The 26,070-nt window shown below is 43.9% G+C and overlaps 4 protein-coding genes across 4 annotated transcripts; 2 read left to right on the forward strand and 2 right to left on the reverse strand.

The window, feature by feature from the left end:
- Window positions 1–578: 578 nt before the first annotated feature.
- ascc1 (activating signal cointegrator 1 complex subunit 1) lies at window positions 579–11,692 on the reverse strand. The gene is made up of 10 exons (XM_084486051.1): window positions 11,548–11,692; window positions 11,188–11,290; window positions 10,998–11,095; window positions 10,669–10,847; window positions 10,267–10,400; window positions 10,026–10,145; window positions 9,575–9,699; window positions 7,898–7,971; window positions 7,288–7,434; window positions 579–838 (listed from the first exon to the last, which is right to left on the reverse strand). Exons 1-9 carry the CDS (start codon window positions 11,663–11,665, stop codon window positions 7,318–7,320), a joined length of 1,068 nt encoding a protein of 355 aa, XP_084342177.1. The 5' UTR covers window positions 11,666–11,692; the 3' UTR covers window positions 579–838; window positions 7,288–7,317.
- A 236-nt stretch (window positions 11,693–11,928) lies between these two features.
- Window positions 11,929–14,216, forward strand: anapc16 (anaphase promoting complex subunit 16). The gene is made up of 4 exons (XM_084485926.1): window positions 11,929–12,023; window positions 12,263–12,409; window positions 13,900–13,974; window positions 14,083–14,216. The coding sequence occupies exons 2-4, from the start codon at window positions 12,268–12,270 to the stop codon at window positions 14,190–14,192; spliced, it is 327 nt and encodes a 108-aa protein (XP_084342052.1). The 5' UTR covers window positions 11,929–12,023; window positions 12,263–12,267; the 3' UTR covers window positions 14,193–14,216.
- A 2,175-nt stretch (window positions 14,217–16,391) lies between these two features.
- ddit4 (DNA-damage-inducible transcript 4) lies at window positions 16,392–17,870 on the forward strand. The gene is made up of 3 exons (XM_084485470.1): window positions 16,392–16,506; window positions 16,723–16,946; window positions 17,093–17,870. The coding sequence occupies exons 1-3, from the start codon at window positions 16,403–16,405 to the stop codon at window positions 17,590–17,592; spliced, it is 828 nt and encodes a 275-aa protein (XP_084341596.1). The 5' UTR covers window positions 16,392–16,402; the 3' UTR covers window positions 17,593–17,870.
- A 2,385-nt stretch (window positions 17,871–20,255) lies between these two features.
- Window positions 20,256–24,952, reverse strand: dnajb12b (DnaJ heat shock protein family (Hsp40) member B12b; the record flags this gene model as incomplete). Its single annotated transcript, XM_084485469.1, has 8 exons — window positions 20,256–20,383; window positions 20,751–20,923; window positions 21,612–21,721; window positions 21,933–22,003; window positions 22,111–22,284; window positions 22,832–22,977; window positions 24,146–24,308; window positions 24,820–24,952. The coding sequence occupies 8 exons, from the start codon at window positions 24,950–24,952 to the stop codon at window positions 20,262–20,264; spliced, it is 1,092 nt and encodes a 363-aa protein (XP_084341595.1). The 3' UTR covers window positions 20,256–20,261.
- Window positions 24,953–26,070: the final 1,118 nt, after the last annotated feature.

Here is a 26,070-nt window from a genome sequence, read left to right on the forward strand (position 1 = left end):
TCTAGATAAGGCTCGGGCGCATGCACATGCCCATCCATCAACGTCATATTTCCAGAGCGAGTAGCAGCACAGGAATGGACATTAGCGTGGCTCCATAAAAAACGGCACCTTGAATGCACAAATTTGATTTTATTTTGCATGAGGGCTGGTTGCCACTATGTATGATAAACCTTTGCATGACACGTCTCTGCGTGATACAATGACGGTTAGGGGTATATTCTTCATGTATATCATCCATCATGGAATCGATTAGAATCTATTCTGTTCTCAAGAGACCAAACTGGTTCCAGTGGGCGAAGGAAAGCTTGTTTGAAGAGAGAAACAGGGAAAATACTACCTTCACTTGGTTGTTTATGGGTAAACATCTGCCCGCTACCAGATGAATCAAACAAATACAGCTTTGCAATTCTTTTTTTTTTTTGCAAGGCCAACACCCAATCGAGTTTGTTTTCTTATCAGGCGGTGCATGTTTGACCAGTTCTTTGTGCGCAAAATGTTGGTTTTATATCCGAGATTTCAGAAGACTTTCAAAAGATGGCAGCTTTCGCACCGACAGGATGAATGACGATACAAACCAATTATAAGTGTGTTGTATTTATTAGATTGAAAATAAGTACTTTACAATCATTTGTTGTACGTCTATTGATTTGTTGAAGTTCCAGTTCTGTGAACTGAATCACATCTCCAGCTTGTTCTGAAACGTCTGTGACAAAAAGGATGCTGTTTTTGTTGTCGACACCTTTGTCCATGGTTTGTTTGATGGATTAGATACAGTTGCTTCAAAAAACTGAAGCACGCAGATTGCCTTCCGTCCTCGTCAATACTGTTCGATTTTCGACTGCAAAACACAAAGAAAACCCAATTACATTAGTAATCTTGGCAGCACACACACACACACACACACACACATACACATACACACACACATACACACACACACACACACACACACACACACACACACACACACACACACACACACACACACGTTTATGCTCCACAATCAATTATTGATTCATAGATGGTGTACTCTGTGCAGGGCAAAATCTAGCACTTGCTCATAAAGTAGTACAAGCTTTAAATGCTCCTACAAAAAATGCATATGAAAAACCCATGTTGTAAAACATATTGTCTTTTTTCTGGAGGAAAGCATATTTTCAAAAGCTGCAAAATAAGGACAAAACTCTAGTGACTCATTGTGGATTTACTTACTGTAGGACCTTGTGTGACTTACTGTAGGATCTGAGAGTGGAGTTGCTATAAATGTATATATGGATTTAATTTAATTTGATTTCAAACTGGGTCATACGACTATTAAAAGTGCAAAGTGTGTTGGGAGCCGTCTGAGCACATTTCACTTTCCCTCTCCCTCTGCCACCCGCTCTCTCGGCCATCTAACCCCCCCCTTCTCCCCATCCCTGCTGTGAGGGGGGGGGGGGGCAAAGCGGGCACTGGCAGCCTTCCTTTCAGATGTGCTGGGAAGACAGAGTGCAGAGCGCCAAAATGCACTCTTCTGGAATGAATAGTTAATTGAGGAGTCTTCATCCCATGTACATTGCTGCCATGTACATCGCCAGAGGATATCCAATGTGGAATATCTGAATATCTGACGTCCGATTTTAAGGGTGTAGTTAATAATTGCAATTGCGGTTTCCAAAAAAAAAAAAAAACGGAATAGTACCATCCCGTTTGGCTGCGTTTGTATGCAAAAAGGACCTCTGTTGATGGGGTGGAAGAAGCGACGCAGAGTTAAGTTATGTAGGTAGAATTTAAAGAATTGATACTGAAAGTGCATCACTAAATTACAGTTGTTTGTAATTTGTCTACAAATTCACTTGGAGTGGGTTCACATCTGGGGAAAATCAATCGTTGACATGCAATCCAGCGGGTGAAATCGACCGAGCTCTCAACTCGGGGGTCCAACATTTGTTTAACAATGTCGAAAACCAAAAATGTCAAACCCACAAAGTAGGCCCAATGGTGCTGAACAGCAGCTGCGCTCTCCGGCTTATTCAGGCAAAGCAAATACACACGTTTACAAATGTTTTTTTTTTTCCTCAAGCGCCTTTCCTAAACACTACACAAAGCCCACGTCAACAGCGGCGGCAGCAGCAGCAGCAGCAGCAGCAGCAGATCAAACACACGTGCACGCACGGCCGTGCGTGCGTGACCGCACATCTGCGAAGGGGTAATCCAGTGAACGGACAGCGACAGCTGCAGCAGGTATAGACTCAACGCCACTCATCGCTCTGCTCATCGGAGTGACGGAGGCGGGCGTGGGACGTGGTTCGACCTGGCCTCCCTGCTGTTGGTGGTGGGCTGCGATCAGAGCCTCCCGGCACACTCTCCTCCGGCTGTCAGTCACGGTCAGTCCTCCTCTGGTGTGAGTGATCAGTGAGACACGCCAACGCCAGCGGCACTCAATTGTAGCGCCACATGAACATTTAACTGATTGAACGCGGATTAAAACAGGAGCTCCATCAGTCCCCGGTAATGACATCCAATTGTGGATGATTTGTGAAATATGAGGAAGGGAAATAATATCTCCCTTCCTCCTTTTTTTAGATATTAGTGTGAGACCCGACAGGCTTCAGGTTTGTAGGTTTGTGATGAGGGTTTTATGTAAGGCCATCCATATCTAATTTGAGCGACCTTGGTTTATCTCATTTATTCCCCTCAGGATAAGCAGGCCACGGCGAGGGGGACACGCGCTGACCTTAAAAAGAAATGGCTCCAAACGGTCAGATAGCCCAGTCTGGCCCGTGGCAATCGTCTGCATCGCCGTGTACCGCGCTCCTTTTAAATAGCAGACGCTTTTAAGACCCAGATTGAAGCGCATTGAAAATCCGTATCTGATTGAAATGAAAGCTGTTGAAATGGGTTGGTAATTGCTACTCAAATTGTGTCAAGAACAAAAACAATCCTTTAAGAAGAACAAGAGACACGGACGCGAAAAAAAACAAGCCTCAATTATTAAATGTCATGGGACTTCTATTCCAAAGCTTCGTTAAAATAAGTTTGCCGCCAGACATCTCCCCTTGTACCGCACAATTTGAAAAGGTCAAGTTCCATGTCGGATTTCTCCTTCACCAAAGAACCATGAAACTAGGAGGAGCCTTCCTTCCTCACTGATGCAGAAAAAGAAAGGTTGTTCCTCTTCAAGGTCCATGTCTTATGGGTTCAGACGTTTATATATATAGAGCTAGTTATTCCAAGAAGTGTTTCCGTGGCACCTACAGTAAACAAGGTCCTTCAGGGAGGGCTCCTGTCAGAAGACAGCGACACACGCACGCACGCACGTGTACTGAGAACACACACACCAGTGGCGATTCTAGACCGGTTTTAATGGGGGGATGGATCGCGGACGAGCGCTATTGCGGGCGCGATTGTTGACGGTGGGTGGGGTTGGCTCGTTCGGGGGGGCCACAGGGGGGGCCGGACTCAGAGTTACGGGGGCACTGGCCCCCCCTACAACCACCACTGACACACACACACACACACACACACACACACACACACACACACTGCGTGTGTATGCACGTCAAATATGTGTGGCTCAGGCCAGCACGCCACTCGACCAGCACTCAATTGTTCACAATCGACCCGCTCCACTTCTGGAGCGACCAGCGTCCCTGATTTCCAACAGGGAAAGAGAGAGAGAGAGAGAGAGAGAGAGAGAGAGAGAGAGAGAGAGAGAGAGGAGAGAGAGATGAGAGGAGAGAGAGAGAGAGAGAGAGAGAGAGAGAGAGAGAGAGAGAGAGAGAGAGAGAATCACAATGTGACAAAGAGTACAATCTTTACACTTGTGTCGGTGTGGTATTGAAAGAGGACCCCCCCCCCCCACACACACACACACACACACACACACACACACACGCAGGCAAACCACAAGAGGTTAGGCATGGGGACTTATACCACTGCGCAATAGCAAAGAGCTGACTAATTAGGCTGAGCGGATACAGCAGGGACCACCAGGGTACAGATCTGAGGAATGAACAGCACACGCACACACACACACACACACACACACACACACACACACACACTGCAGCATCTGTCCAGATTTGTGACTGAACTATTTGCCAGTATATAAAAGGAGCAAATTTTACCGTTGTTACTTAGTTAGGTCTTCTATTTTGCATAGTCATCATTATTATGCCAATTTCGATGAAATACGCAGATCACACACACACAAATGCACAACAAGAAGAAAACAACAACAACATAACCCTGAGGACATCCTCCTGCTGCCAGGTGACGTTCCCCGTCTCCGTACCGCTCGGTGACTTATGCTCCTTCATATGTTTGCGCTGCATTGATTAGCGGGGACATCTGCTCAGTGAATCCTTAATCGTGTCCCACGCCGGCAGAAGCAAGAGCAGCCGCGTCCGCGCTGAATCTCAATCGCAGTCTCAACTTCAACCATCGCCGCCCCCCCCCCCCCCCCCCCCCAACCCCACATATGTGTGACGCAGTCCGTGAAGACTGCGCAGGCACTGACCAACTGTGCACATACTGGTCTATTGACGATTTGAGTCAAAGCGACTATCATTCAGAATGATACATGCGAGCAAGAAGTAGGGTTTGTGCAGAAGTAAGGTTTGGGCATCTTGCTCGAGGATGCCCACAGGTCGACTGTCAACATCCAGGTTCGAACCCAGAACAAACACCCTAACCATTTACACTCTCCCCCCCCCCCCCCCCCCCCCTCTCCTCGATGAGTGCCAACTGGCGTTCACTCACATAGGACCAAAAAACACTCTCCTCCTCAGAGCCGCATACCAAGCAGCGGACACCCAGCCTCACTAGGAAGGAGGGGGGGGGGGGGGGGGTGGGGGGGGTTGGGGTATATGTCAGGGAAGAGGAGCTGAGGGGCGGGGGTGTGGGTGGAGGGGCGGGGGGGGGGGGACTGTGACAGTGGGGGCAAGAGGTCAGTCACTTAGTCCGCCCTGACTGCACTCCCACTGTCATGCTCGACAGACGGCCAGTGGGTAGGAGGTGTTGTGTAGGAGGAGGATGGGCATGGGTACAGTGACAAACACAAAGAAGGACAGAGAGAGGGAGGGAGAGGGAGAGGGAGAGGGAGAGGGAGCGCGAGAGAGAAATAAGTGACACAGACGCAATAAATCATGTCACCAAAGGTTGTCAACATTTGTGTATGAATGTGTGTGTGTGTGTGTGCGTGCGTGCGTGCGTGAGGCGGCACCATGCAGGGAAATGAGGGAGGGTTAACCAGGGCTCGTCAGGCTAACGCCAGGTTAAGGAGATGTAGCGCGGCCGTCCGTGTGCCGACCCGGACGCTGAGGTCGCTCTGCTTTAACTATGCCCTCGCTTGCCTTTTATACATTTTATTGTATTCAAATTCGAAACAGAGTGAAGAAATATGCAAATATCTAGAAATATAATGAAGTGTGATACGCAGGTACAGTCAGAAGTCGTATTCAACTTTGTTTCAATCGAATATTCTGGTTGAACTGAATGTATGTATATCAATGTGGAATAGTATATACGAGTATAGCTCAGTTTGCTGGTTTGCTGAATTACATGGATCATATTGCATCAAGGAAAACCCTTGCCCTGTATCACTCACTATCAGGACAGCCAGACTTGCATTCTTGTATAATTGAACATAGAAGGTGAAATGCTGTGACATTCACAGCATAAGAATGGATTATAGGCAAGCTAATTCCCATGTATTGTATAGCCACTATCTTCTATAAACTCTGGATAAACCATTCATTCAGATTTGAACTTTCGGCTGGGAATTGAAGGCTTCATATACTATGGAGGTCAATGTTTGTTCGGACAGTTTACATTGGGTCGAAAAATATTTTGTGTTCAGCACTGTCACCATTGTGATCAGACGAGATAATAACACTTTATTAACACCTAAATGTCCCTTCTGGGAAAGTGTTATTCTTCTTCCCTCCTCATATGATGTATCCGTCAACATTTGAACAATACAAATTATATAAACATCACCAGCGCCAAGATACCAAACAGGCACTAAAGGACGGTAAACATGGCAACAATCCAGGCTGTTGATTTTAATCACAATCGCTAAGGAAGGTCCTTGTTTTAGATGCCACTGTGTGGACAGACTCTAGACTCACAAAGCTGCCGCCCGTACTCTATCACTGCCCGTGGACTTCACATGCATCACTGCGAAGAGATGGCCGGGATTGGTTGACCGTCGTGTCACCAGTGGCAGTCCTACATTGAATTACACCCCCGGGTGAGACCCCCTCCGAGGCCCCACTCCGAGGCCCCCCCCCCCCCCCCCCCCCAAGAAATTCGGGGTATGACTGACTTTAGCCCACTAATTTCATTAGAGTATTGCTCTATACCAGGCGCGTGCCGTCCATATGGGCAGTTGGGGCAGCAAAGTACTTGCAAAAGCATGCTCCCAAAAAAAATAGTTTGTAAATCATTGCTCCAAGTGTATTTTTAATAATGTGATTGTCATATTAACTATCTATAGTTTCTGTAGGCTTTCCAACTTTTTGGTCTGTAGACATGAAATTTTGGATGATGGTGGTGGGCGGCGATTCTAGCTGAGTTTAACGTCTCAATGCAATGTTGGGGCAGGGCAGCTCAGCGATCGCGTTCCTCCATATGTTTATCACATAAACCTGCAGGCTTGTGGATCCCCCGTTCCCCCCCTTGTCCGTTCCATTTGGGAGATGCAGAGGTGAACTGTCCCCCGCGCCCCCCTCCCCTTCCCCCTTCTCACACAGCTTCTGTGACGGCACCTCCTCAGCAAGCAGGGGCGCCTGCAGCCGGAGGGGGCGCCAATATGCCATTTCCCCACACAGTGATATGATAGATAATAGAAAACCGCTTTGTGACACAGATGACTTTTTTTTTGCTCGTGTGCTCGTGCCGCCCTCCAAAAAAATATGCTCTCCAAAAAAAAATATTACCAACCTAACCTTTGTCTCGTTTAAGAGTTTATAAAAGCGAGAGGGACGAATGGGCAGACTGTGTGATTGTTATACCGAGATTAAGATTTTGTGGGCTTTGCGTCACACACTGTGGTTACTGCTCCTGGCATTATAAAAAAATATATATGCAGCTTTCAGTCTTGGCATTCATGTTTGTTATATTCTCTGTGACTTGTGAGTGTTAATCATTCATGGCTGATGTATTTCATTCTTTCATTCACAGGGCTAGGGCATATTTCCTGAGTTTACCCCTTTCTCACAAATAGCTTATGCTGCCACCTAGTGGGTGATAAGAGAATCACAACTGCTTCACATGGGACATTTCAACAGTCGAAGATAGTACCTGGGTGAATGGTGAGTCATCTGCGGATCCTCAGGCAAAGCTGACACTTCCAGCACTGGAATAGTAGCCCGTGCAATCTGTGGAGTATCTCTGGGACAGCTGCACGGAACTCAGGTCAAACTCCCCGAAGCGATGGCTGCCAAACGTCTACATTGAAATGAAAGAAATATGGTTGGCATTTACGGTCAAGCACGAAAGGTCTATGCTACAGAGGTCTATGCTGCTAGGCTACAGACAACTTCCCAAGTCGTAGAGTTTACTCATTCTTTTCCAATCAAGGATTAGCATCCTGAAGAATGATGTTGTTTTATTCGTTGGTGCAGGACCAGAGGTCATCTGGAGTCGCTCGCAACATACACAAGTGGGAGGTAACCATGGTGATTGGGTTGTGTGCTGTTGAATGCTGCATTATGGGATCTTGTTGCCTTCATGATTCTATTCATATTTTTAACCACAAGCCCGCTAAATACAACAACAACAACAACAACAACAACAACATGATATAGGTCATGTCACATGTTTCCTCTGGCCAGGCCATAAACCTCATAGCAGCACCCCAGTGATATTTGATAGGCGCACCCTGCTCTTAGGGGGAATGTCCCCCTCTAACCTTTAGTATGTTCCTGGCATCGAACGCCTCCCTGTCCCGTGGGTTCCTTCGTCCCGGGCCACCACTGTCTTCGGCTGGTGGGAGAAAAGGAGAAAGAGCAGAGATTAAACCGTTTGAGCGGATAAGCAAAGCGGAAAGAAAAAGGGGGGCAGGACAGCAATAGTGGCTAGGATAATCGACTCCAAGCCAGAAGGTACTGGGTTCCATCCCCAAAGTCTGCAGCCCTAATCTGTAGGCTTCCTTGGAGCGAGATCCCTAAAGACATAAGCTTAGCTAAGATGAGGTAGGATAAATAGACGTTTATAGATCTACATACATAACGCATGGATGTGAATTAACTGAAAGTTGTTCAGGTTTATGGGGTCTGCCATGTGGCACCTAGGAAACACATAGGCCACAGATCTAGCTCGTCTCACTCCTAGCTCGTCTCACTCCTAGCGCATTTCCACATGATGGCTGGTCAGCCTTGTTTTTGTGAGCCGTGTGGCTAAGAAGGAACACTCAGCCAACCAGTCGTTTTATTTGTGAAGCTGTGACCACAATACGTTTTTCTTTATAGCTTCACCAGACACAAAACTAAGTTACTTCGGGCCCATAGCTGGCATACCAAGTGAACATGGTCAGCGCTGAAACCTGTTTTTGAGTGGGCAGCCGCGTATGAACCGGCAAGGCCCTGGGCTTGATCCACAGCCAGCCTGAATGAGACCATTGTCAGAAGTGGCTGGGAAAACACATTCCCCGAGGCTCGTCAACAGCACTGTGGCTAGATAGGGGGAGCCGGCCGTCTGATGCTGCTCACTCACTGCTCGCAGCCTGAATAGCTGGGAGGTTTGAGATTCTCGGGGAGCAAAGCCAAGCCCCAAAGAGCAGAATAAACATTGGGCCATATGTTTGAGGGATAAAGCTTTTTCTTTTCCTTTTTAAGAGCATACATATGAGCTACGTGAGCAAAGATTTTAAACAACTTTTACTAATTACCAACATTCACTATTTATTAATTTAGCATACACTTTTATCTAAAGTCACTTGGATTTATAGTTTATTTATTGTATTCATTCATAACAACACACACACACACACACACACACACACACACACACACACACACACACACTGTATTTATCCATTATGTCACACACACACACACACACACACACACACACACACACACACACACACACACACACACACACACACACACTATATTAACCCTAGCTAGTTACAATGTTATCACACATGTAATAAGCCACCTGTAACATTGTTTTAAAACGCCATGGACCAGCCTAACCCCAACCCTAGTTTGGAACTTTTTAGAATATTCCCAACCTTAACCCCGAACCCCAACACAACATAATAACATATATAGTATGCTGTGACATTGCTAATGACACACTACATATACATTTAGCAGACACTTTTATCCAAAGCTACTTACATTCGTTCAGGCACACATTCACAAACCGACAGCGGGGTAACCCATGCAAGGCCACAGCCAACTCGTCAGTTACACCTCGAGCCGTGGATCAAACTAGCAACCTTCCGGTTACAAGTCAACCCGCTCTACCTCCTTCCTGAGCTATGCCAACCCTCAGTACTTACTCATGTCCTTCCCCAGTAACAGGACACTAATGCACCAGTGTGACCCTATAATATTTAACAACGTATATATGCCTCTACCTGTGCTGTCCTTCCTGAACAGGGTGTTCATCACTGTGCCGTGCAGCTTCACCCTGTCCCACTCTCTCACCATCAGGCCGGCCGAGACGAAGTGCTCCACCAGCCGGTCGGCCATTACCTGGAGCCTACAGGGACAACAGATTCTGGGTCATTGACAGTGGGAGTAGGGCTGCGGCTATTTGCCCATCAGCGTAATATCCCACGATAACAACCAACCACAATCCAAAAGACGCCATGTCGTGGTATGAAATCAAATACTCACAGGTTATGCAACTTTCATTTATTGTATTTCTGATTTTTTGTATCTTGTTTTATTTTTCCACTTTTCCAATTTTTGTAGATGAAACCTGTCCACTATGGCTAAATCAGATCATTGGAATGAACATAATGTGCATAGTGCCGGTTTCAACACTTCCAATAAAAACACAAACATGGAAAGCGCTCCGCTCACCGGTCGGAACGATCTTTCAGGTTGACCTTGGCGTACAGGACGTCCACCACGGCAGGGTCGTCGTTCATGTACTCGACGCCCATCACCTCCAGGGGCAGAGGCTTACCCTCCGTGAGGTCCCTGGTCACCAGAGAGGTCGCAACAGAAGACACTGTTAGCTATTGACTACCACCTCCATCCATTGCAGTTCACACAAGTCGGCAGAACGTGATAACTTGTCGGTGCAGTGTTTTGCTCCTACTTGATAACATGTCGAAATTCCTGGAGGTGGTCGCATGCCTTGTTCACCTCTGTTTCGTTCAGGAGCACCAGAGTGCCCACGGTCAGGTGGAGCTTGGAAGGGTTCTGAAAGATGCTGTCGTCTACCCCGCTATCCTGGGCGGCATATCGGACAAATTGTTCCAGATGTTGTTGCGAGGTGCATACATTTCATTCTCTCCGATTACATCACGCTGATGACGATTTAGATCAAGAATTATTATTATTCTTTCGTTTGGCTAATGACTTTATCCAAAGCGATGACTACGGGAGCATTAACGAGCAGGCAGTTCTTTATAGGCACCTGGCTGCAGGCAGGCAGTTCCCTGCATTGTACACTGCGGACACACCACCTTATTTATGTTCATAACAATTTAATAAATACCTGTGAAAACTGCTCCAAAACCTTGGCTTTGAATGTGTGGAATCCCTCTTGAACCTGGGGGTCATTGAGAGCAAAGGACAGGAAGTGGGTGAAAGGCTGCTTCCTGCGGAAGCCGTCGATCAGCATCTCCAGCCGCGTGACGGCGGAGGAGACGGCATTCTTCTGAGAACCGCTGACAACTGTCGGATGAAGAATGGACATTATTTGAGGCAGGATTTTTGCGGGATTTCTGTGAATGAGTGAGTGAGTGAGTGAGTGAGATTGAGAGAAAAGGGTTTTACTCCATAGGCTCAAGGAATTCTATGTTGTCATTTTTTATAAAACCTCACCAATTTCTCCCTCAATGCCCGGCTTGGGAATGTTGATAGTTGTCTTTGTGTCAGACTCAAGACGTCTGCGTGTCTCTCCCTTCTTTCCAATAATGTATCTGAAAAAACAGACAAACAAATAAATACGCACACATTCTCCTTTGTGGCCAGCACCTCAGACCGTGATAAGACATGTCCATCAATAACTCACTTGTAGAGGACACTTGGGACATCAATAGCGCAGCGGAAACCTTTGTCCGTCTGTTCAATCAAGTGGCTTTCACACACTTCATCAGTTTCCAATTCTTCATATTCTGTCCAACATCACAGGGTATGAGATATATATATATATATATATATATATATTTTTTTTTTAATTGTTGACACTTATTGACATCTCATATTTACTGACAGCCATTTCAACAAATGATGGCGCTGACAGAAATCCATTTATATTTAACAGCCTCATCGGACATGATTCAGGAACTGACAGATGAATAAATAAAAATGATCTACCCTGGAGTGAATGAAGTGAAACATAAACAAATGTTTGATGTTACTTCAGGCTCACCTGGTCTATCGTCTTGGTAAAAGTCATCTTCCTCTTCTTCGTAGTTTTCTTCCTTAATTGCGTTTCGTCTGTAAATTCTGCCATTTATATTTATAAGTGCTGGGCGTAAAACATCCATAATAAAAAAAATCGTTGCATTGGTAAGAACCGGCTGGCAAAAAGTCGATTTACGATAATAGTGCATGGAGCTGGCGTTTTTTGCGACACCATGACGTATTGTTTTTGTAGATCTTTAACCGAAGGGATCGGCCAGAGGATTGTCAACGGTTGCAACAGATTGCGTGTCCAAGGTTTGCGCATTAGCTCAAACGTAAAGTGAATCGGTATTGTCGCATGGCAATAGAAACTAAGTTGTAGGTACTTTATTAAGCTCTGGGGGGCAGCAACTCAGAAATCGTGCCAAATTAAAAGAGAAGAAGTAGTCTATGGGTAAACAACACTGTCCACTACAGTAAATGCATTCCCAGTAAAATAAGGTAAGTGATATGTGAAGTAATAAGCGGGTGCTTTTCTGTTGATAATATTGTATGGTTTCCCCATCAACGATGGACAATACCAATACCTTAATCTTAATTGCTAAACAAGTCAGGTTGCACTAGCTAGCAGCTGCTAGCCTGCTCACTGCATTACACCCACATCTGACCGTTTTTTAAAAAACATATATATGCTGGAAGAACTGACAGTTTCAATTTGTTTTTCAATGTTGTGGCTATAGCTACTATGGCCGCGTCCTCTTCGTCGTCCTCTGCGGGAGGAGTGAGTGGAAGTTCGGTGACAGGCTCAGGGTTCAGCGCCTCAGAGCTCATTCCGCCCAGGAAGGTCCTCTACACCTACCCGAAGGGTGCGGGGGAAATGATGGAAGGTAGGTCATGGTACCGGTGGGTCCATCCAGATGTTCACGTTTGCAAAGAGAAACAGCGAGATCAGGGTGCTCTCACGAGGCTACACCCCCCCCCTTCTGAGAAGCTGCGATTCATTTGGGTCAACTCTAGTGGACATTGCGTTTTTGTTGGTGTTTTTTTAGTTCATACAGTTCATATGATTAAGACAGAGGATATTCTGCGCTTCTCCGTGATATCATATGTTTTGGGGTCATTAAATGGGCTTTTCTTACCATCAAACATGTTAGCGGACAGAAGGAACGTTTTCAAGGCAGCGTGATCATTTGTTTCTCTGTTGTGGATGCAAGACTTTGCCGTCCTTTGCTTTTTAAGAAGAAACAGGGAAAACGGAGCATGGCTACTGACAGACTGATAGACGGACTACTAAAATCTAAAAAATAATTTGTATCTTGACACTTTTAAGCAATTGAGTGGCAGTTATTATATAAACATGTCATAAATTAGCAGGTTATGCATCTTTCTCAAGGATGCCTACAAATAAGGATGTGGAACCAACAACGCACGGTTCACACCCAGTCAAACACCCTAACCACTACACTATCCTGATGATGTTCATAATTTTTATTCCTTCGGTACTGTTCGGTACTGTTATTGTTTCATGGGGTTTGCATCGTAAGTAGTATAAGATACAAATGTAAACATTTTAGTGTCCTTGTGTGATGCGTAACATTACTACTATTTTTTTTTCAACCACATTTTTTGGTTTAACAGAGACTTTTATCCAAAGCATCATAATTACACCTCTTTATTGCATTATTTGATTCACTATTGTATGTGATTGGTCTCAATCTAATAGCTCTTTATCTATCTATCTATTTGTATATTTGTCTATTGAACACATTACTGTCCGGTACCACATGAGAGGATTTAGTTTATGGATATCAGGCCCATCTGGCTGGATGCCCGTTTCTGTTGCGTGTCTTGCTTTGAATGCACTAATTAATTTGCTTAGTTAGGATTTGGCACAGAAACCGCGAGTGTTGCAAAGCTGAGAACAAAGTGTGACTCTGGGAGCGCAGTGAGGCTCAGGCCTTTCTGCCTGTTCCTTGTTTTTGTACTATTGTGCTGTGTGGGTGTGTGTGTAGGGGGTGTCTGTATGTGATTTCCACACTCCAACCTACGCGAAAGTTGCGACATATTTTCTTATTTCCAGAACAAGAAAAACAAGTCGAAAATATAGTTGTTTGTGTGTTATTTCTAGGATCGCAGCTTTCTAGATTGATAGATGGATACTCTATAAAGATAGATTGATAGTCAATTATGGTCCTCAAAGAGGACAGCTATTTTCATGGACAACGGGGCGAAGGTTTACACACAGTAAACATGGTACTGAAGGCATAATGTTACAACACAAGACCTAAATGCATACAGACTTAAACATAAAAAGGCTCTCTAGTTTGGTTAAATCTTTCCTGATTCTAATCAAGATGCAACGGTGTGTGTGTTTCAGATGGATCTGACAGATTTCTATGCGAGTCCGTATTCAGCTACCAAGTGGCATCGACATTAAAACAAGTGAAGCATGGTATGTACAATACAATTCATTGTATTTCAATTAAATGGTAATGGTAGCATTTTATGTTTGATAACGTGCCACTGAGAGCCTCACACTAATGGATTCATTTGCTTGTAGATCAACAGGTGTCGCGAATGGAGAAACTTGCAAGTTTAGTGGAAGAGCTGGAAGCAGATGAATGGCGATACAAGCCCATCGAGCAGTTACTGGGATTCACGCCATCATAAATAAATAAATATGATTTAAAAAAAGTTCCAGTTGCCTTTGGTTGCATTTCATTCACATGGACTGCTTAGCAAAGATAACATGTTTAATGTGACATCATTTATATTGTATAAAACAGATTGTTATTATTCCACAGTAATGTCATCTTTTTTCTCCCTACGTGAACACACAATAAGTGTTTCTATCCAGTTCTTGCTATAGCATTTGGTCTGTTTTCATTTCCAACATTGGAACTATATTACTTTGCTGTGCCACCGTCATCATGACTGGTTCCAGTACACATTGTTTTCTGGAACGCTTGTGTTATTGCCGTTTACCTGTGTTGACCTTCGGTACACCCTCCTGGGTGTGTGAAAAAAGACTTGCACATAACTCCTGCTCTTTATTGGCATCATAACAAGTGCCCATAAAGGTAAGCCTTATTTGTATTTCTCAATTTCAAACTTATTCTTGGCCATTTATAAAAGGATCTTGGATTATAAAAAAATATCTACTTTGCCATGTTTTTATTTGTACCCTTTTATTTTTCTTTCATAGTTGTAGGCTATATAACAGGTTAGGCAAATGCAGATGTTATTTTATATGCAGAAATCATGTAAAAATGTAATGTTTTAATTTGTACCTTAGTTTAATGGTTTATGTGAACATACATTCAAATTTGTATTGTTTTTATTGTTCACTGCTTTAGCACAGGCGATAATAAAGTGTTATCTTATGTAAAGCTCCCGACCACACTTTGTTTTGTAGACTAGACCTCAAAGTTCCTGCCAGTGAATTGATGTTTTCATACGAAGAAGTGGTTGATGGTTGTACAAAATGTACTGTTCTAGGAGAGGGCTATGCTTCCTCTTTTTCTTCTCTTTTTTTGTTGTATATATATCGCAGATAACTCACGCATGACATAGGACACCTTGAGCTGATTCTCAGATGTACTTCTCAACTAATTCCTGGCTATTATTATCCAATGTGCAAATTAAATGCCTGCAGTTGTAACTATCATTCTGGAGGTATCCTAACTTTCCTTAAACTTCTACTACATGTGTATAGTTAAACCTTCACACATATCTGCCTATTCAATGTAATCTAATCTAAATGCAAACTTATCCATCCGACAGTTGAAGATGTTATTGCATCGGATCGAAATGATAACAACCAACTTAGAACATTCTGTGCTTTCTACAATGTTGTTTTCTCGGAGCTCCGCCTCGCAGTAGAGAAGCCTTCACACCCCACTCCCTTCCTCCCTCCCTCCCTCCCTCCCTCCCTCCCTCGCGTATTTTTCCACAGCATATACGGTATCAGGACTCTCGGTCAACAAACTTGGGATACGTCTTAAACATCCTAGGAGCTTTGCAGCTTGTTTATCTCGCAAGTTGAGCTCTTCCTGTTTACATACACATGTAGGCCACCACTACATAGGCTAATTCTGTAAGTCAGTGGAATCCTATTCCCTTCTGCTTGTTGTACATGGGATCAGATTCAGGAGGGACATACCTTTACACACAAGGATTTACTCATATGACCTGCAATGTGCAGAATGCATGGCAAGTTATTGCCAATTACAACTTGACAGTGGCGAATACATTGTTCAAATTCACCTTGTACAATGCACAAGGTGCATTTGTCTTTGTCTTGCTTTCTGGGACAAGTACAATGGGCTGCACATACGCATGTTGTTGTTTTCCCAAAAAATAACAATAACAACTGCATCCTATGATAACATATAACATGATGTACTCGAATTTTGATTGCTACTGTAAACAACGACGCGTTTTTTTTTTTTTTTTAACTCGAGCGCATTCACCGATAGCCCAAAAACATGATGTAATGTTTGAGCAAAACAAATGACGTAATGTGCACTGCAACACTGAACCAGTGGAGTTTTGCATATTTTAACCATTTCCACTCTTCTTGGTTCCTGGAGAGCAGTTTAGATTAGCCGTTTTAATTGTTTGTGGATGTTAAACAAATAAACGCATCTTTGTCCGGGCATGTTCTTGGAAATTTCCACAACACTAATGTCCATTTGACACCCCAGCCCTTTTCTTTTCTTCTGTTTCTTCTTCTCTGCTGGCATGTTACCAGGCAGGCTAAAGCGTTGATGCCGTGCCTCTCTTTTTGATTGGCTGATCGACGAGAAATGGGCGTGTGCTTACGACTCCAGTATAAATACATTGTTGCGAAGAAAGAAAGCTGCAGAGCTAAGCAGCTGATGAAACGGACCTGTACTAGCAAATCCAGTCTACGCCGTTGTTTTTATGGAACTTCTTACAGTTTTCGTTTCCTAACGACGCTTCTGCAGCTTTATACCTTACTGTAAGTATTAATGTGCACTTGCTTACTTAGCTTAATGAAAATGTAATTCGTTTTTGCTCATTCTTGCTGGGAACTTCTGTTAGAATATCAAAACGTAATCCGTCTGTTCTCAAATAACCAATCTGACATGTAGGCAATTTTATCGCGTATTATGCGCTATTGTGGAATTGTGTGGTCAGAATCATGTGTAATAATATTTTTGTTGTCTTCTTGCAGAACAAAGCAGTTGACTGCAAGTTCAGCACTTCCCAAGTGGACCGCTATGCCTACTCTATCTGCACCTTGTGACGTGAGCAGACTGCCCCCTTCTCCGGTGGACAGGAGGATGTCCTGGGGCAAACTGGTCCAGAGATTTACCGATTTTGGTGCAGGGGTCAACAACAGCAGCATCGAGGAGTCCTGCTCAAACAACGGCAGCAGGAGTGACCTTTCAGATTCAGGTACCAGCAATGTTCTTCCATGTTCTTCATTGTTCTGTGTGTGTGTGTGTGTGTGTGTGTGTGTGTGTGTGTGTGCCAAACACATCAGGTCCAACTCCTACAGTTCCACATCATATTAACACATTCTCTCTCTTTTTCCTCATCAGGGTCGGACGTCTCCGGCGAGCTGTGTCCGTCCAACGACGACCTGTTCTACGACCCCATGGAGGAGACGATACTCAAGGAGGTGGTGATGCTCATCGCCCACAGCCTGCGGGAAGCCAAAGACTCTGACTGCGCCCTGAGGTGCGCCAAACTCCTCATCCCCGACAAACTCCTGGACCACATCGGACGCGAGCTGCTCCAGCTGGCGACCAGCGAGCCCTGTGGCCTGCGGGGGGCGTCCATCGACCTGTGCGTGGAGCACGGGGAGCTCTGCGAGAGCGTGGAGCAGATCTCCGTGGACCCGTACCTAGTGCCCACCTTCCAGCTGACGCTCGTGCTCCGGTTGGAATCCGGCGGGCTGTGGCCAAAGATCCAAGAACTGTTCAACATCAATCACCCCTCGGCCCCTGTGGTCAAGCAGGTGATCAGACTGGGCACTGGCTTCCGGGTGATAAAGAAGAAACTGTACAGTTCCGAAGAGTTGTTCATCGAGGAGTGTTGAGGGGGACAAACCAACCGTTATAAAGGCTGTGCCTGAATAGTCGAACTTGACCTCTTACAATTACCCTCACAATGTCCTTTTACGAAAAAGCTGTTAATTGTGTTAAATGTTTATGTTTCCTTCCTAAATGTAAAGAGTGGCTTTATAACTTGGCTTATATATTGTTTCCTCTATAAGGGAGCCTCCGTTACGGTACAACAAGAAGTGAAACGTGCCCAACACCTTTCACTTCGCTTAAACATACCGGTTTTTGCCACTATATCCGTTTTAAATTGACATATTTCAGAGTTTGTGTGTGTGTGTGTGTGTGTGTGTGTGTGTGTGTGTGTGTGTGTGTGTGTGTGTGTGTGTGTGTGTGTGTGTGTGTGTGTACCTCAGTTTCTATTGAAACCATATAATGGCAGCTAGCTCTATGGTCACTCTGTTGTTTTGCAAGTTGTTGTACACCAGGAGTACCAGTGCGGGCCTGAACGACCGCTTTGGTTCAAAGCGCAAAGGCCTAGCAGTAGTCCACTTGCTTTGTGTTATATGCAAGAGGACATTCAGCATTTTTTATTTTCATTTTTTTTATAACGTGGACCTGTCTTGCATTCCAATTTATTTATTTGACATTCAAATAGTCACACCATTGCACTGTTTTGTACATTCATGACTGCAGAATAAATTATTTTCTAACAAATGTGACTTTGTCTTTCATGTTAGATGTAAAATGTGTGTAATACCATATGAAAAGGTGCCTTCTACGTTGTATTACAACAAGCAATGTGTGTTTTCACAGATATACAAAAACCTACAAATATGAGATCATGTTGCATACGTCATTTTACTGCTGGATGACTATAGAATATATCCATAATCCATATAGCCATAGCCATGGATGGCTTCTTCCCAGATTTTGACTATAATTTGAATAAAGGCGGATTGCTGTGAGTATTTGAATGTACAGGCACTATCTCACTATCAGGGCACGTAAAACATGGCACTATTTCTATGCAGACAAAGGCATTGTCACGTTCTTTGTCCCACATCCAGGTCTATATATTTTTGTTTTCGTGACCATCGGCCAGATCAGCCACAATCCTCACACCCCCTTGACCTACATTTAACCTCCAAAGATAGTTCCACTTAAACATTACCGACGAGGGACGAATAAACACAGTGAGAGCAGACTATAGAAGTATAGTAAGCCTTCTGCAGGACAATGGAAGTGGGAGCTAAGAAGGTATGCAGCATTTTCCTTTCCCCTGTGGTCTGGAGCAACGGAGTGTCGTCATGCTCAAAGCTGTGTCTCCCACCCCCAGTATTCTGGCGAAGGGGATGGTTGGACGTGCAAAATGTGCTTACTAGGCTTGGAGTTTCACCCCTCCCATCCTTTGTACCCACAAAGATGAATCAGATCCAATGTGTTCATCCATCCAAGTTTATTTCTTTTTTCTCTTTTGTATTCATTCGGGAGTAAAAACAAGGTGCGACAGTGAGCAATGGCTTTCAGTAGTTATTTTTCTTCCCTTATTTTTCTAGTTTAATTTGCCGGATTTTAAAAATAAATACATTCATAAAATAAAAGACACGCACCGCTACGGCTGAGGGTTGTCCTAATCAAACTCTTGACAGCTCGATTATCAAAGGCTTTCACACTTAAAAAACACAGACTGTAAGTGTGCTACAGGTCAATGAGACTAACATGCTAAATAAATTAACATAAAAACAGTTTTCTGACTGGACAATAACTAGACATGGTGGTCAAAGAAGGTAGATCATATTCCTGCATAGTTTCTGCGTAAAGCGTGAATGTGTAAAATGATGAGATGGAGCTCAAAGCTGACACCTTGATGGGTAGAATCGTATAAGAGGAAGCATTCACTGTGGTGCTTGAAATATATTCTCTTTGCTACAGAAATTGCAACCACTCTTCTAACTATTTATGCAAGTCTCATTCGGCATTCTCTGTTCAAACCGCGAGGTTAAAACAAAGTTGGCGTTATGGCACATTAATTGTGTTCTGCTTTTTTTAGGATTATCCAAAACCCATGTTAACCCAGGAAGACCATTTATGTGTGTGTGTGTGTGTGTGTGTGTGTGTGTGTGTGTGTGTGTGTGTGTGTGTGTGTGTGTGTCATGGTTTTTAGTCACAGCTCTAACTTGATATGGTCCTGAGCATCCCGTGTTTCTTCAAGTAAAAGAGATGCCCATTCTGTATCGCAGCAGAGTGGAATTGGGTACTTGGGTTTTCCTGAATGTCGCACGGTATCTATGTACAACCGGCCTAACGGCCGTGTGGGGGTGATTCTCTAAACCTGCGGGAGAAAGAGAGAAAAACGTCAACATTCCTCATAGAACCACCTGGAGATAGATTCATGATAGGTGAACTTACCAGCCCACCCAGTGGACTGAACCAACTGGTCATTTTGTTATGCATTGGTTTATTTGACAGGGTATAGTTCACACTAATTTATGCTTTTTAGCCAGGAAGTCAGCCAGGAAGACTAGTTTACATCTTGGTAGACACCCACAAGCTTCCTGTGTGACATCACTGTAGGGCTGACTTTATAAATAACTTGTATTCGGCTTTAAACACAACCAACCTCCCACCTGTTTGTGGGATGACTAAGAAAAGGACATCACAAGACCATATGACGGGAGCTTGCCTTGCAGTGTGAGGTAAAGCTTCAGCCGTTTATCATGGGTGAGATCTCTGACAGCTTGGCACAGCTTGGCGTGCGGGCCTTCTGGGCTCTTTGGTACAGATCGTTGTCTCCGAAGTAGCGTGCGCGGTACAGCATGCCCTCTTCTGCGGGACAACACGGGGCAACACAGCTTACCAGGAGAACAAGGCTTTCAACGCACATGCATCAAATTACCGTGGCCTTGGATTCAATTAAATGAAAGGATATATTATAATAGTGTAATAGTGAAGAAAAACTTACTGGTTCTTGCATGGTATTCTAGCATTTATATGTTCATCAGTAAGTGCTTAGCGCCAGATTGAAATGGAGGAGAGGAGGATACAAATTTCTATGGATAGTACATTTTTTTAAAGATAGAATAAATGTATTCTCGATCATCCGAATTGCATGATGGATAATATCCACCATCATTAACTCAATTAATTTGACTTAAAAAAAGAGAATAAATAAATATTTGAGTGCAAGACATACTCTGCTGCTTCTCCTTCCAGCAGTTGTTGCGCAGATTGGAGACAAAGTCCTCCTCAACTGCACGCTCCACGCTCTTCAGTTTGGCTGCGCTGTTGTCCCTGGTGAAGTGGTCACCCACATAGTACGCCACCTTCAGGGTCTCTGTCAGCCTCTTGTGTGTGTGGCCCGAGGAGCTAAGTGAGGAGGGGGAGGAGGAGGAGGAGGAGGAGGAGGAGGAAGAGTAGAGGGATATTAGCAGGCTTCAGATTTTCAGATTTCTTTGTTGTCTATCAAAAGCGTTGACATAAAATCCTAGACACAAATGGGTCACACTGTAGAAACATGAAACCGACAAAAACAGCAACGTACAACAATTTGCAAAAACTAAAAATAAATATATGATTTCCCATTTGCCAAACACTGTAAATCTAAGCACAAAGGGATGCCCAGTAACTGGCAGCAGTGTTTCTTTAAAACATGTGAGTAAGGAAGAAAGGAAGTAAGGAAGAGGAGGAATCATGTTTGAAAGGCTCTGCTGTCAAAATACAGATGTCTCTGAGATATGTTGGAGCCAGGGGATGAAAAGGAAGACAATGTGAATGATTTAAGGTCCTGTCCTCACAGGTCAGATGTGTGGCAGGTCTGTGTAGGAACAATGGGATGACACACACATATTTTATTTTTATATGTCATATATCCTAAAAGAGAGCCCAAGTTAATGACACATTTAGGAAATTATATCAAGTTTCTAATTTATTTATTCATTTTTGTCAAGAGTTATACAAGTTGTTCTTCGTAAAGGTCTGAGTAACTTTGACAAGTATAAAATGGCTGTCTAAGAAGACATTGACATTGTCTGTTGACAATGGGAGTCACACTCACGGCCTGAAGCTGAGGCTGTAGGGGGGGTTGGTGACCATCATCTGACTGAGGGCTGACACTATGACCAGGATAAGGATGGGCATGACCTGGACAAAGAGAGCAAGGCCTCCCTGCAAGACAACATGTTCACTGTCACAATGCAGCACTACACTGGAGGAGGAATCTGAAAGAAGCCTCACAGTACCATTACTGATTACGGAAAAGTGGGTAATGTAACTCAATGTCGCCCCCTGTTGTTACAAATAAAAAAGTACATCATTTCAAAAATCGAGTGGAATCTTAAATGGTAAGGAAATATACAGTATAATTGCATGGCATTACTTCTCGCTGCCGTTCCCTTCTCTCGGGTCTCTGATTGCGCATCCTCCCATTGGTGTACACTGGCGTGTTACCTGGAAAGAAAAAAACAGCCCGTCACACACATCGGAAAGTACAAGCACACAAGTCCCATGCTATAGCAATGGGCACTATCCAAAAAAAACTGAACAAAAACACATACTTGATGGGTATACTCCTCCAAAGAACATATTGAAGAGGTCCTCGGGGGATATGTCCGCCTGGAAGGGTCCGTTTTCCGGCCCTGTGTGTGTGGGGTCCCCCCTCTCCTCTTCACACTGATCATATTGTCTCCGTTTGCCAACATTGCTCAGAACCGCATAGGCATTCCCTATAGCTGTGGAGCACAAACAGCATGGGCCTTATTCACATGGCGCCACATCTTGGTTCCATTTTGGTTCTTTATACTAGCTGGGTGTAGCCTGGTCCTACCAGACTCTCGTACTTCATTTCATTTGCACAGAGAGTAGTAGTAGTACTGAAGGGATATCAAAATTGAGCGGAAGTACGTAGGCGGGCGGTGCCAGGCTAAGCTGGGTGAGGGCGTAAGTGGAATTTCCCATTCAGTTGCCGCAACCGGCTAGCGATTTGAACCAAAATGGCGGCTAGGTGAATAAGGACAATCATTGACATAAGGAGAGGGAGGGGGGGGAGAGGGGGGAGGGGGGTTGATCCCCCACTGTCCACACAGTCTGCACATAGAGGCATTCCTGAGCAAGAGGGCTTAACCCCTCCCCGCTCACTTAGGACATATCATATCTAGAAAGGATCTACTGCCAGTTGCTTTGGATGGAAGTGTCTTCAAATCGAAAAGTATAATTGAAAATAGAATAGAAATAGAGACAGAATAGAATAGAAAAATACATAGAAATCAGACAGATTACCTTTGAACGCTTCTGTTGCACCCGGAGCATGGTTTTTGTCCGGGTGGAATCTCAAAGCAAGTTTCTTATACGCTCTTTTCAGTTCATCTTGGGGAGCCTCTTTTAGAACCCCCAGTATTTCATAGAAGTCTTTGCACTGTTTTATCCTGTGTAGAGAAAAGAACCACGCCATGAAATCTATCATGTCAGGAGCGACAAGCAATAGATTGTCCAAAGACTACGTTTTAATATTATGAAATGCACAGTATACTGTGGCCTGGAGACCATCCTGATCACGTGACCTCACGTTATGTTTCGCTACACGGGTCAGTCTGGACCTTCTGCCGCCCACATCGATTACAGCGGGCGGGAGTCCTTGCCTTGATAGACATGCTCCTTCAGCCAATCAGGGTAACAATCCAGCCCGGGGAATGGCGAAGGCAGATGTTCTGCCGAGAAACTCTGCTGGTCCACTGCACTCTCTTGTTCTTGTCTAATAGTTGTTATGGAGTCTATTTCTGCAATCACTAAACTTATGGCTGTGTTCACTCAACTAATGCTAACGTTATTGCTCGTTGTTTCGGGAGACGCCATTGCTGTATTTGATGTCATCACCTACGACGCAGTCCCTGATTGGCCCAGATTACATTGTGATTTCTGGATATCATTTTGGGCGGCTAGAGGTCCAGATTGATACTGTGATGGCGTGAGGTCACATGATCAGGATGGTCTACAGGTTACAGTATACTGTGCTTTTGCTAATAACAAATTCTGGACAATTAAATTATAATGACAAGGCTAAGGTCGACTATGTACATAAAATACTAAATTAAATGGAAATATGAAATTATTAGTAATATATAATAGAAATACCCTGAACTAATATAATAGAAATATATAAACTATTAAATAAAGTGATAACATAGTAGTAGTCCGGCCTTAACCCCCCCCCCCCCCCCCCCACACCCCACTTATTTTATGTTGTACATCCTTGCACTTAAAAATAGTACTTAGCATTGTGTAGCATCTTATCCTAGCTATCTTTGTTTTGTATGGGGAATGGATTAACCTAGCAATTGTCAGTGCTTGGCACTTGGTTCTATGAACATCCTTACTGTACTGACAGTGATATATTGTTTCTCTTTCTTCTGAAAAATGCACTTATTGTAAGTCGCTTTGGATAAGAGCATCTGCTAAATGCCCTAAATGTAAACGTAAATGTAAATGTAAATGTAGCTAATATCGATTTGTTCCCTCAGACCAGTCAAAATAAATAAATCTGTTTTGTTTTTCCTGTCCTGAACAGTATCGGAGCCACATCATGAATGAACGCACCTCTTCACAGCCTCCAACTGGTCCGAGGTGTAGGGTTTGGCTGCTTCAGGTGGTTTCTTCTCCTCCCCTGAGGCCTGGTGCCGGTATCTGGCTTCTCCATTAGACCCCGGGTGGCCTGGATGTCCCGGTGTGAATCCGTTCTTGGCTATCATGTCCAGCAGCACTAAAATATGAATGAACAAACTGTTAGCATTCAGATTGTGTCAACTAAATACCTAAATGACGTGATGGTGGGAACAAAGAGCATTGACATGGAATGTATAACATTTATAATAATACACCGGCTCAAATGCCAAAGACAACCTGTGCTTACATATAGTGTTAGACATCATAGCGCACGTAAAAAAAAAAAAAGACACTTTCTAAACAGGACCACAAGCGGTTTATAATAGCCTATATATATATATATATATATATATATATATATATATATATATATATATATATATATATATATGTATTATAATGTATTATAATGTATTATAATGTCGTGCAACATCCCCAGCCAAATAAAACACACGGTTTGATCAAAGATCAAACCGAAGACGTTAACCTAGTCTGGGAACTAGGCCCTGGTTTGAAGCACAGCCATGTTCATCCTGGGATGCAGATGATGATGCTGCGGAGGATGCTGCATGACTACACAGCTAACATGCGCGACTCGCGCGACTTACTCTTTCCTTTATTCGTCGGGAAGAGTCTCTGCGCCTTCTCCAGAAACCGTCGAGCTTTCTCCGTTTCGTTGTTTGACAACGCCGCCGTTGCGATTTCAATGCAACGATCTGCTTCATCCCTATTTACTTCCATCGCGATTACCGGGCCAGAAGTAAATAAAGACGCCGGGTGATGACGTCACACGCCGTGCATGCAGTGCACAACTGATATGTTGTCGATCTTGCACGTCAATGTTCCAGTTTCCAGTTGATTAAAGAATAGTTGTTTCATGAAGATATGACATGCGAGAGCAACACCACAGTAAACAGCAATGTGGGCTCACTGCGTTTCAATATGACCCCACTAGATGGCGACATATCCTCTCATATTACATCTAGGACTCAAAGTGACGACACGGTACCAGGATCTGTAGACCTAGCCTACTTATAAAACTCACTCACATTAATAAAGTCGGGAACACTTTACAATATTTGAGCTCTCCCCATTCATTCTTTCTTCATCAGTTTACCTTAAATATGCCACATCTTTTCTCTCGCCAGAACGCGTACACGCATGACTAATTTCACACAAACACGCAAAGGTGGTTGATTATTTGCAGCAGCAAGGAGCTCTCACCTCGCACTCGTCTGGTGATCCCGCGTTTAAATAACTTGGAATTACATTCTTATAACAGATATTCATGTTTGCTTCTTCACGCTGAATGACTCACCGATTGTCTCGATTGCAGAAGTCACTAGATTACTTTTGTTGTAGATGTGACCCCTGATAGGAGTTCACACAGTGGAGAACGTTTAATTCTTCACTTGTTATGAGTCTATTGACAGGATACTACCTGCATAGCCTAATTCATAATATCATTTTTGTGGCTGTAAATTGTAAAGTAGGCCTATTATAAAAGTAGGCCAACTCATTTTCATTCATTATCTCCTTATAATAGCCAACCGTGTATAATGGTCCAGTGTATGGCTTATCAATAGATTTTTCCTGACACATTTTAGAAATAAAGAAATAGTAGGTAAATAAAAAAATGGGAATTGCGTTCAATATTGAAATAACTCAATGGTCGTGTATTCAAATAGCAGTTATTTGTCATTTGAACGTTTGGTAAGCAAGCACAAATAATATGCTTACCGAGTAACGTGAGTGCGTTAGATATTGAAACTAACGCACACATATTCATACTTGCGCGGTGTTCCTTCGTCAAAGGTGTGTGGAGAATGTGATGGTTACAAACGGACCCAGATGTTCGT

This window comes from Micromesistius poutassou (genome assembly GCF_964030765.1).
Source record: "Micromesistius poutassou genome assembly, chromosome: 21".
NCBI classification, from domain to species: Eukaryota; Metazoa; Chordata; class Actinopteri; order Gadiformes; family Gadidae; genus Micromesistius; species Micromesistius poutassou.

What these genes read in the sequence shown, in the direction of transcription:
- ascc1 (XM_084486051.1), bottom strand. Translation starts at nt 11,665, where the DNA reads ATGGATGTTTTACGCCCAGCACTTATAAATATAAATGGCAGAATTTAC. An exon ending in GGGCATTGAGGGAGAAATTG is followed by an intron (nt 10,848 to 10,997) that starts GTGAGGTTTTAT and finishes TTCATCCGACAG; the next exon opens with TTGTCAGCGGTTCTCAGAAG. An exon ending in CTGAAAGATCGTTCCGACCG is followed by an intron (nt 9,700 to 10,025) that starts GTGAGCGGAGCG and finishes TTGTCCCTGTAG; the next exon opens with GCTCCAGGTAATGGCCGACC.
- anapc16 (XM_084485926.1), top strand. Translation starts at nt 12,268, where the DNA reads ATGGCCGCGTCCTCTTCGTCGTCCTCTGCGGGAGGAGTGAGTGGAAGT. An exon ending in TGCGGGGGAAATGATGGAAG is followed by an intron (nt 12,410 to 13,899) that starts GTAGGTCATGGT and finishes TGTGTGTTTCAG; the next exon opens with ATGGATCTGACAGATTTCTA. An exon ending in ATTAAAACAAGTGAAGCATG is followed by an intron (nt 13,975 to 14,082) that starts GTATGTACAATA and finishes ATTTGCTTGTAG; the next exon opens with ATCAACAGGTGTCGCGAATG.
- ddit4 (XM_084485470.1), top strand. Translation starts at nt 16,403, where the DNA reads ATGAAACGGACCTGTACTAGCAAATCCAGTCTACGCCGTTGTTTTTAT. An exon ending in CTGCAGCTTTATACCTTACT is followed by an intron (nt 16,507 to 16,722) that starts GTAAGTATTAAT and finishes GTCTTCTTGCAG; the next exon opens with AACAAAGCAGTTGACTGCAA. An exon ending in GAGTGACCTTTCAGATTCAG is followed by an intron (nt 16,947 to 17,092) that starts GTACCAGCAATG and finishes TTTCCTCATCAG; the next exon opens with GGTCGGACGTCTCCGGCGAG.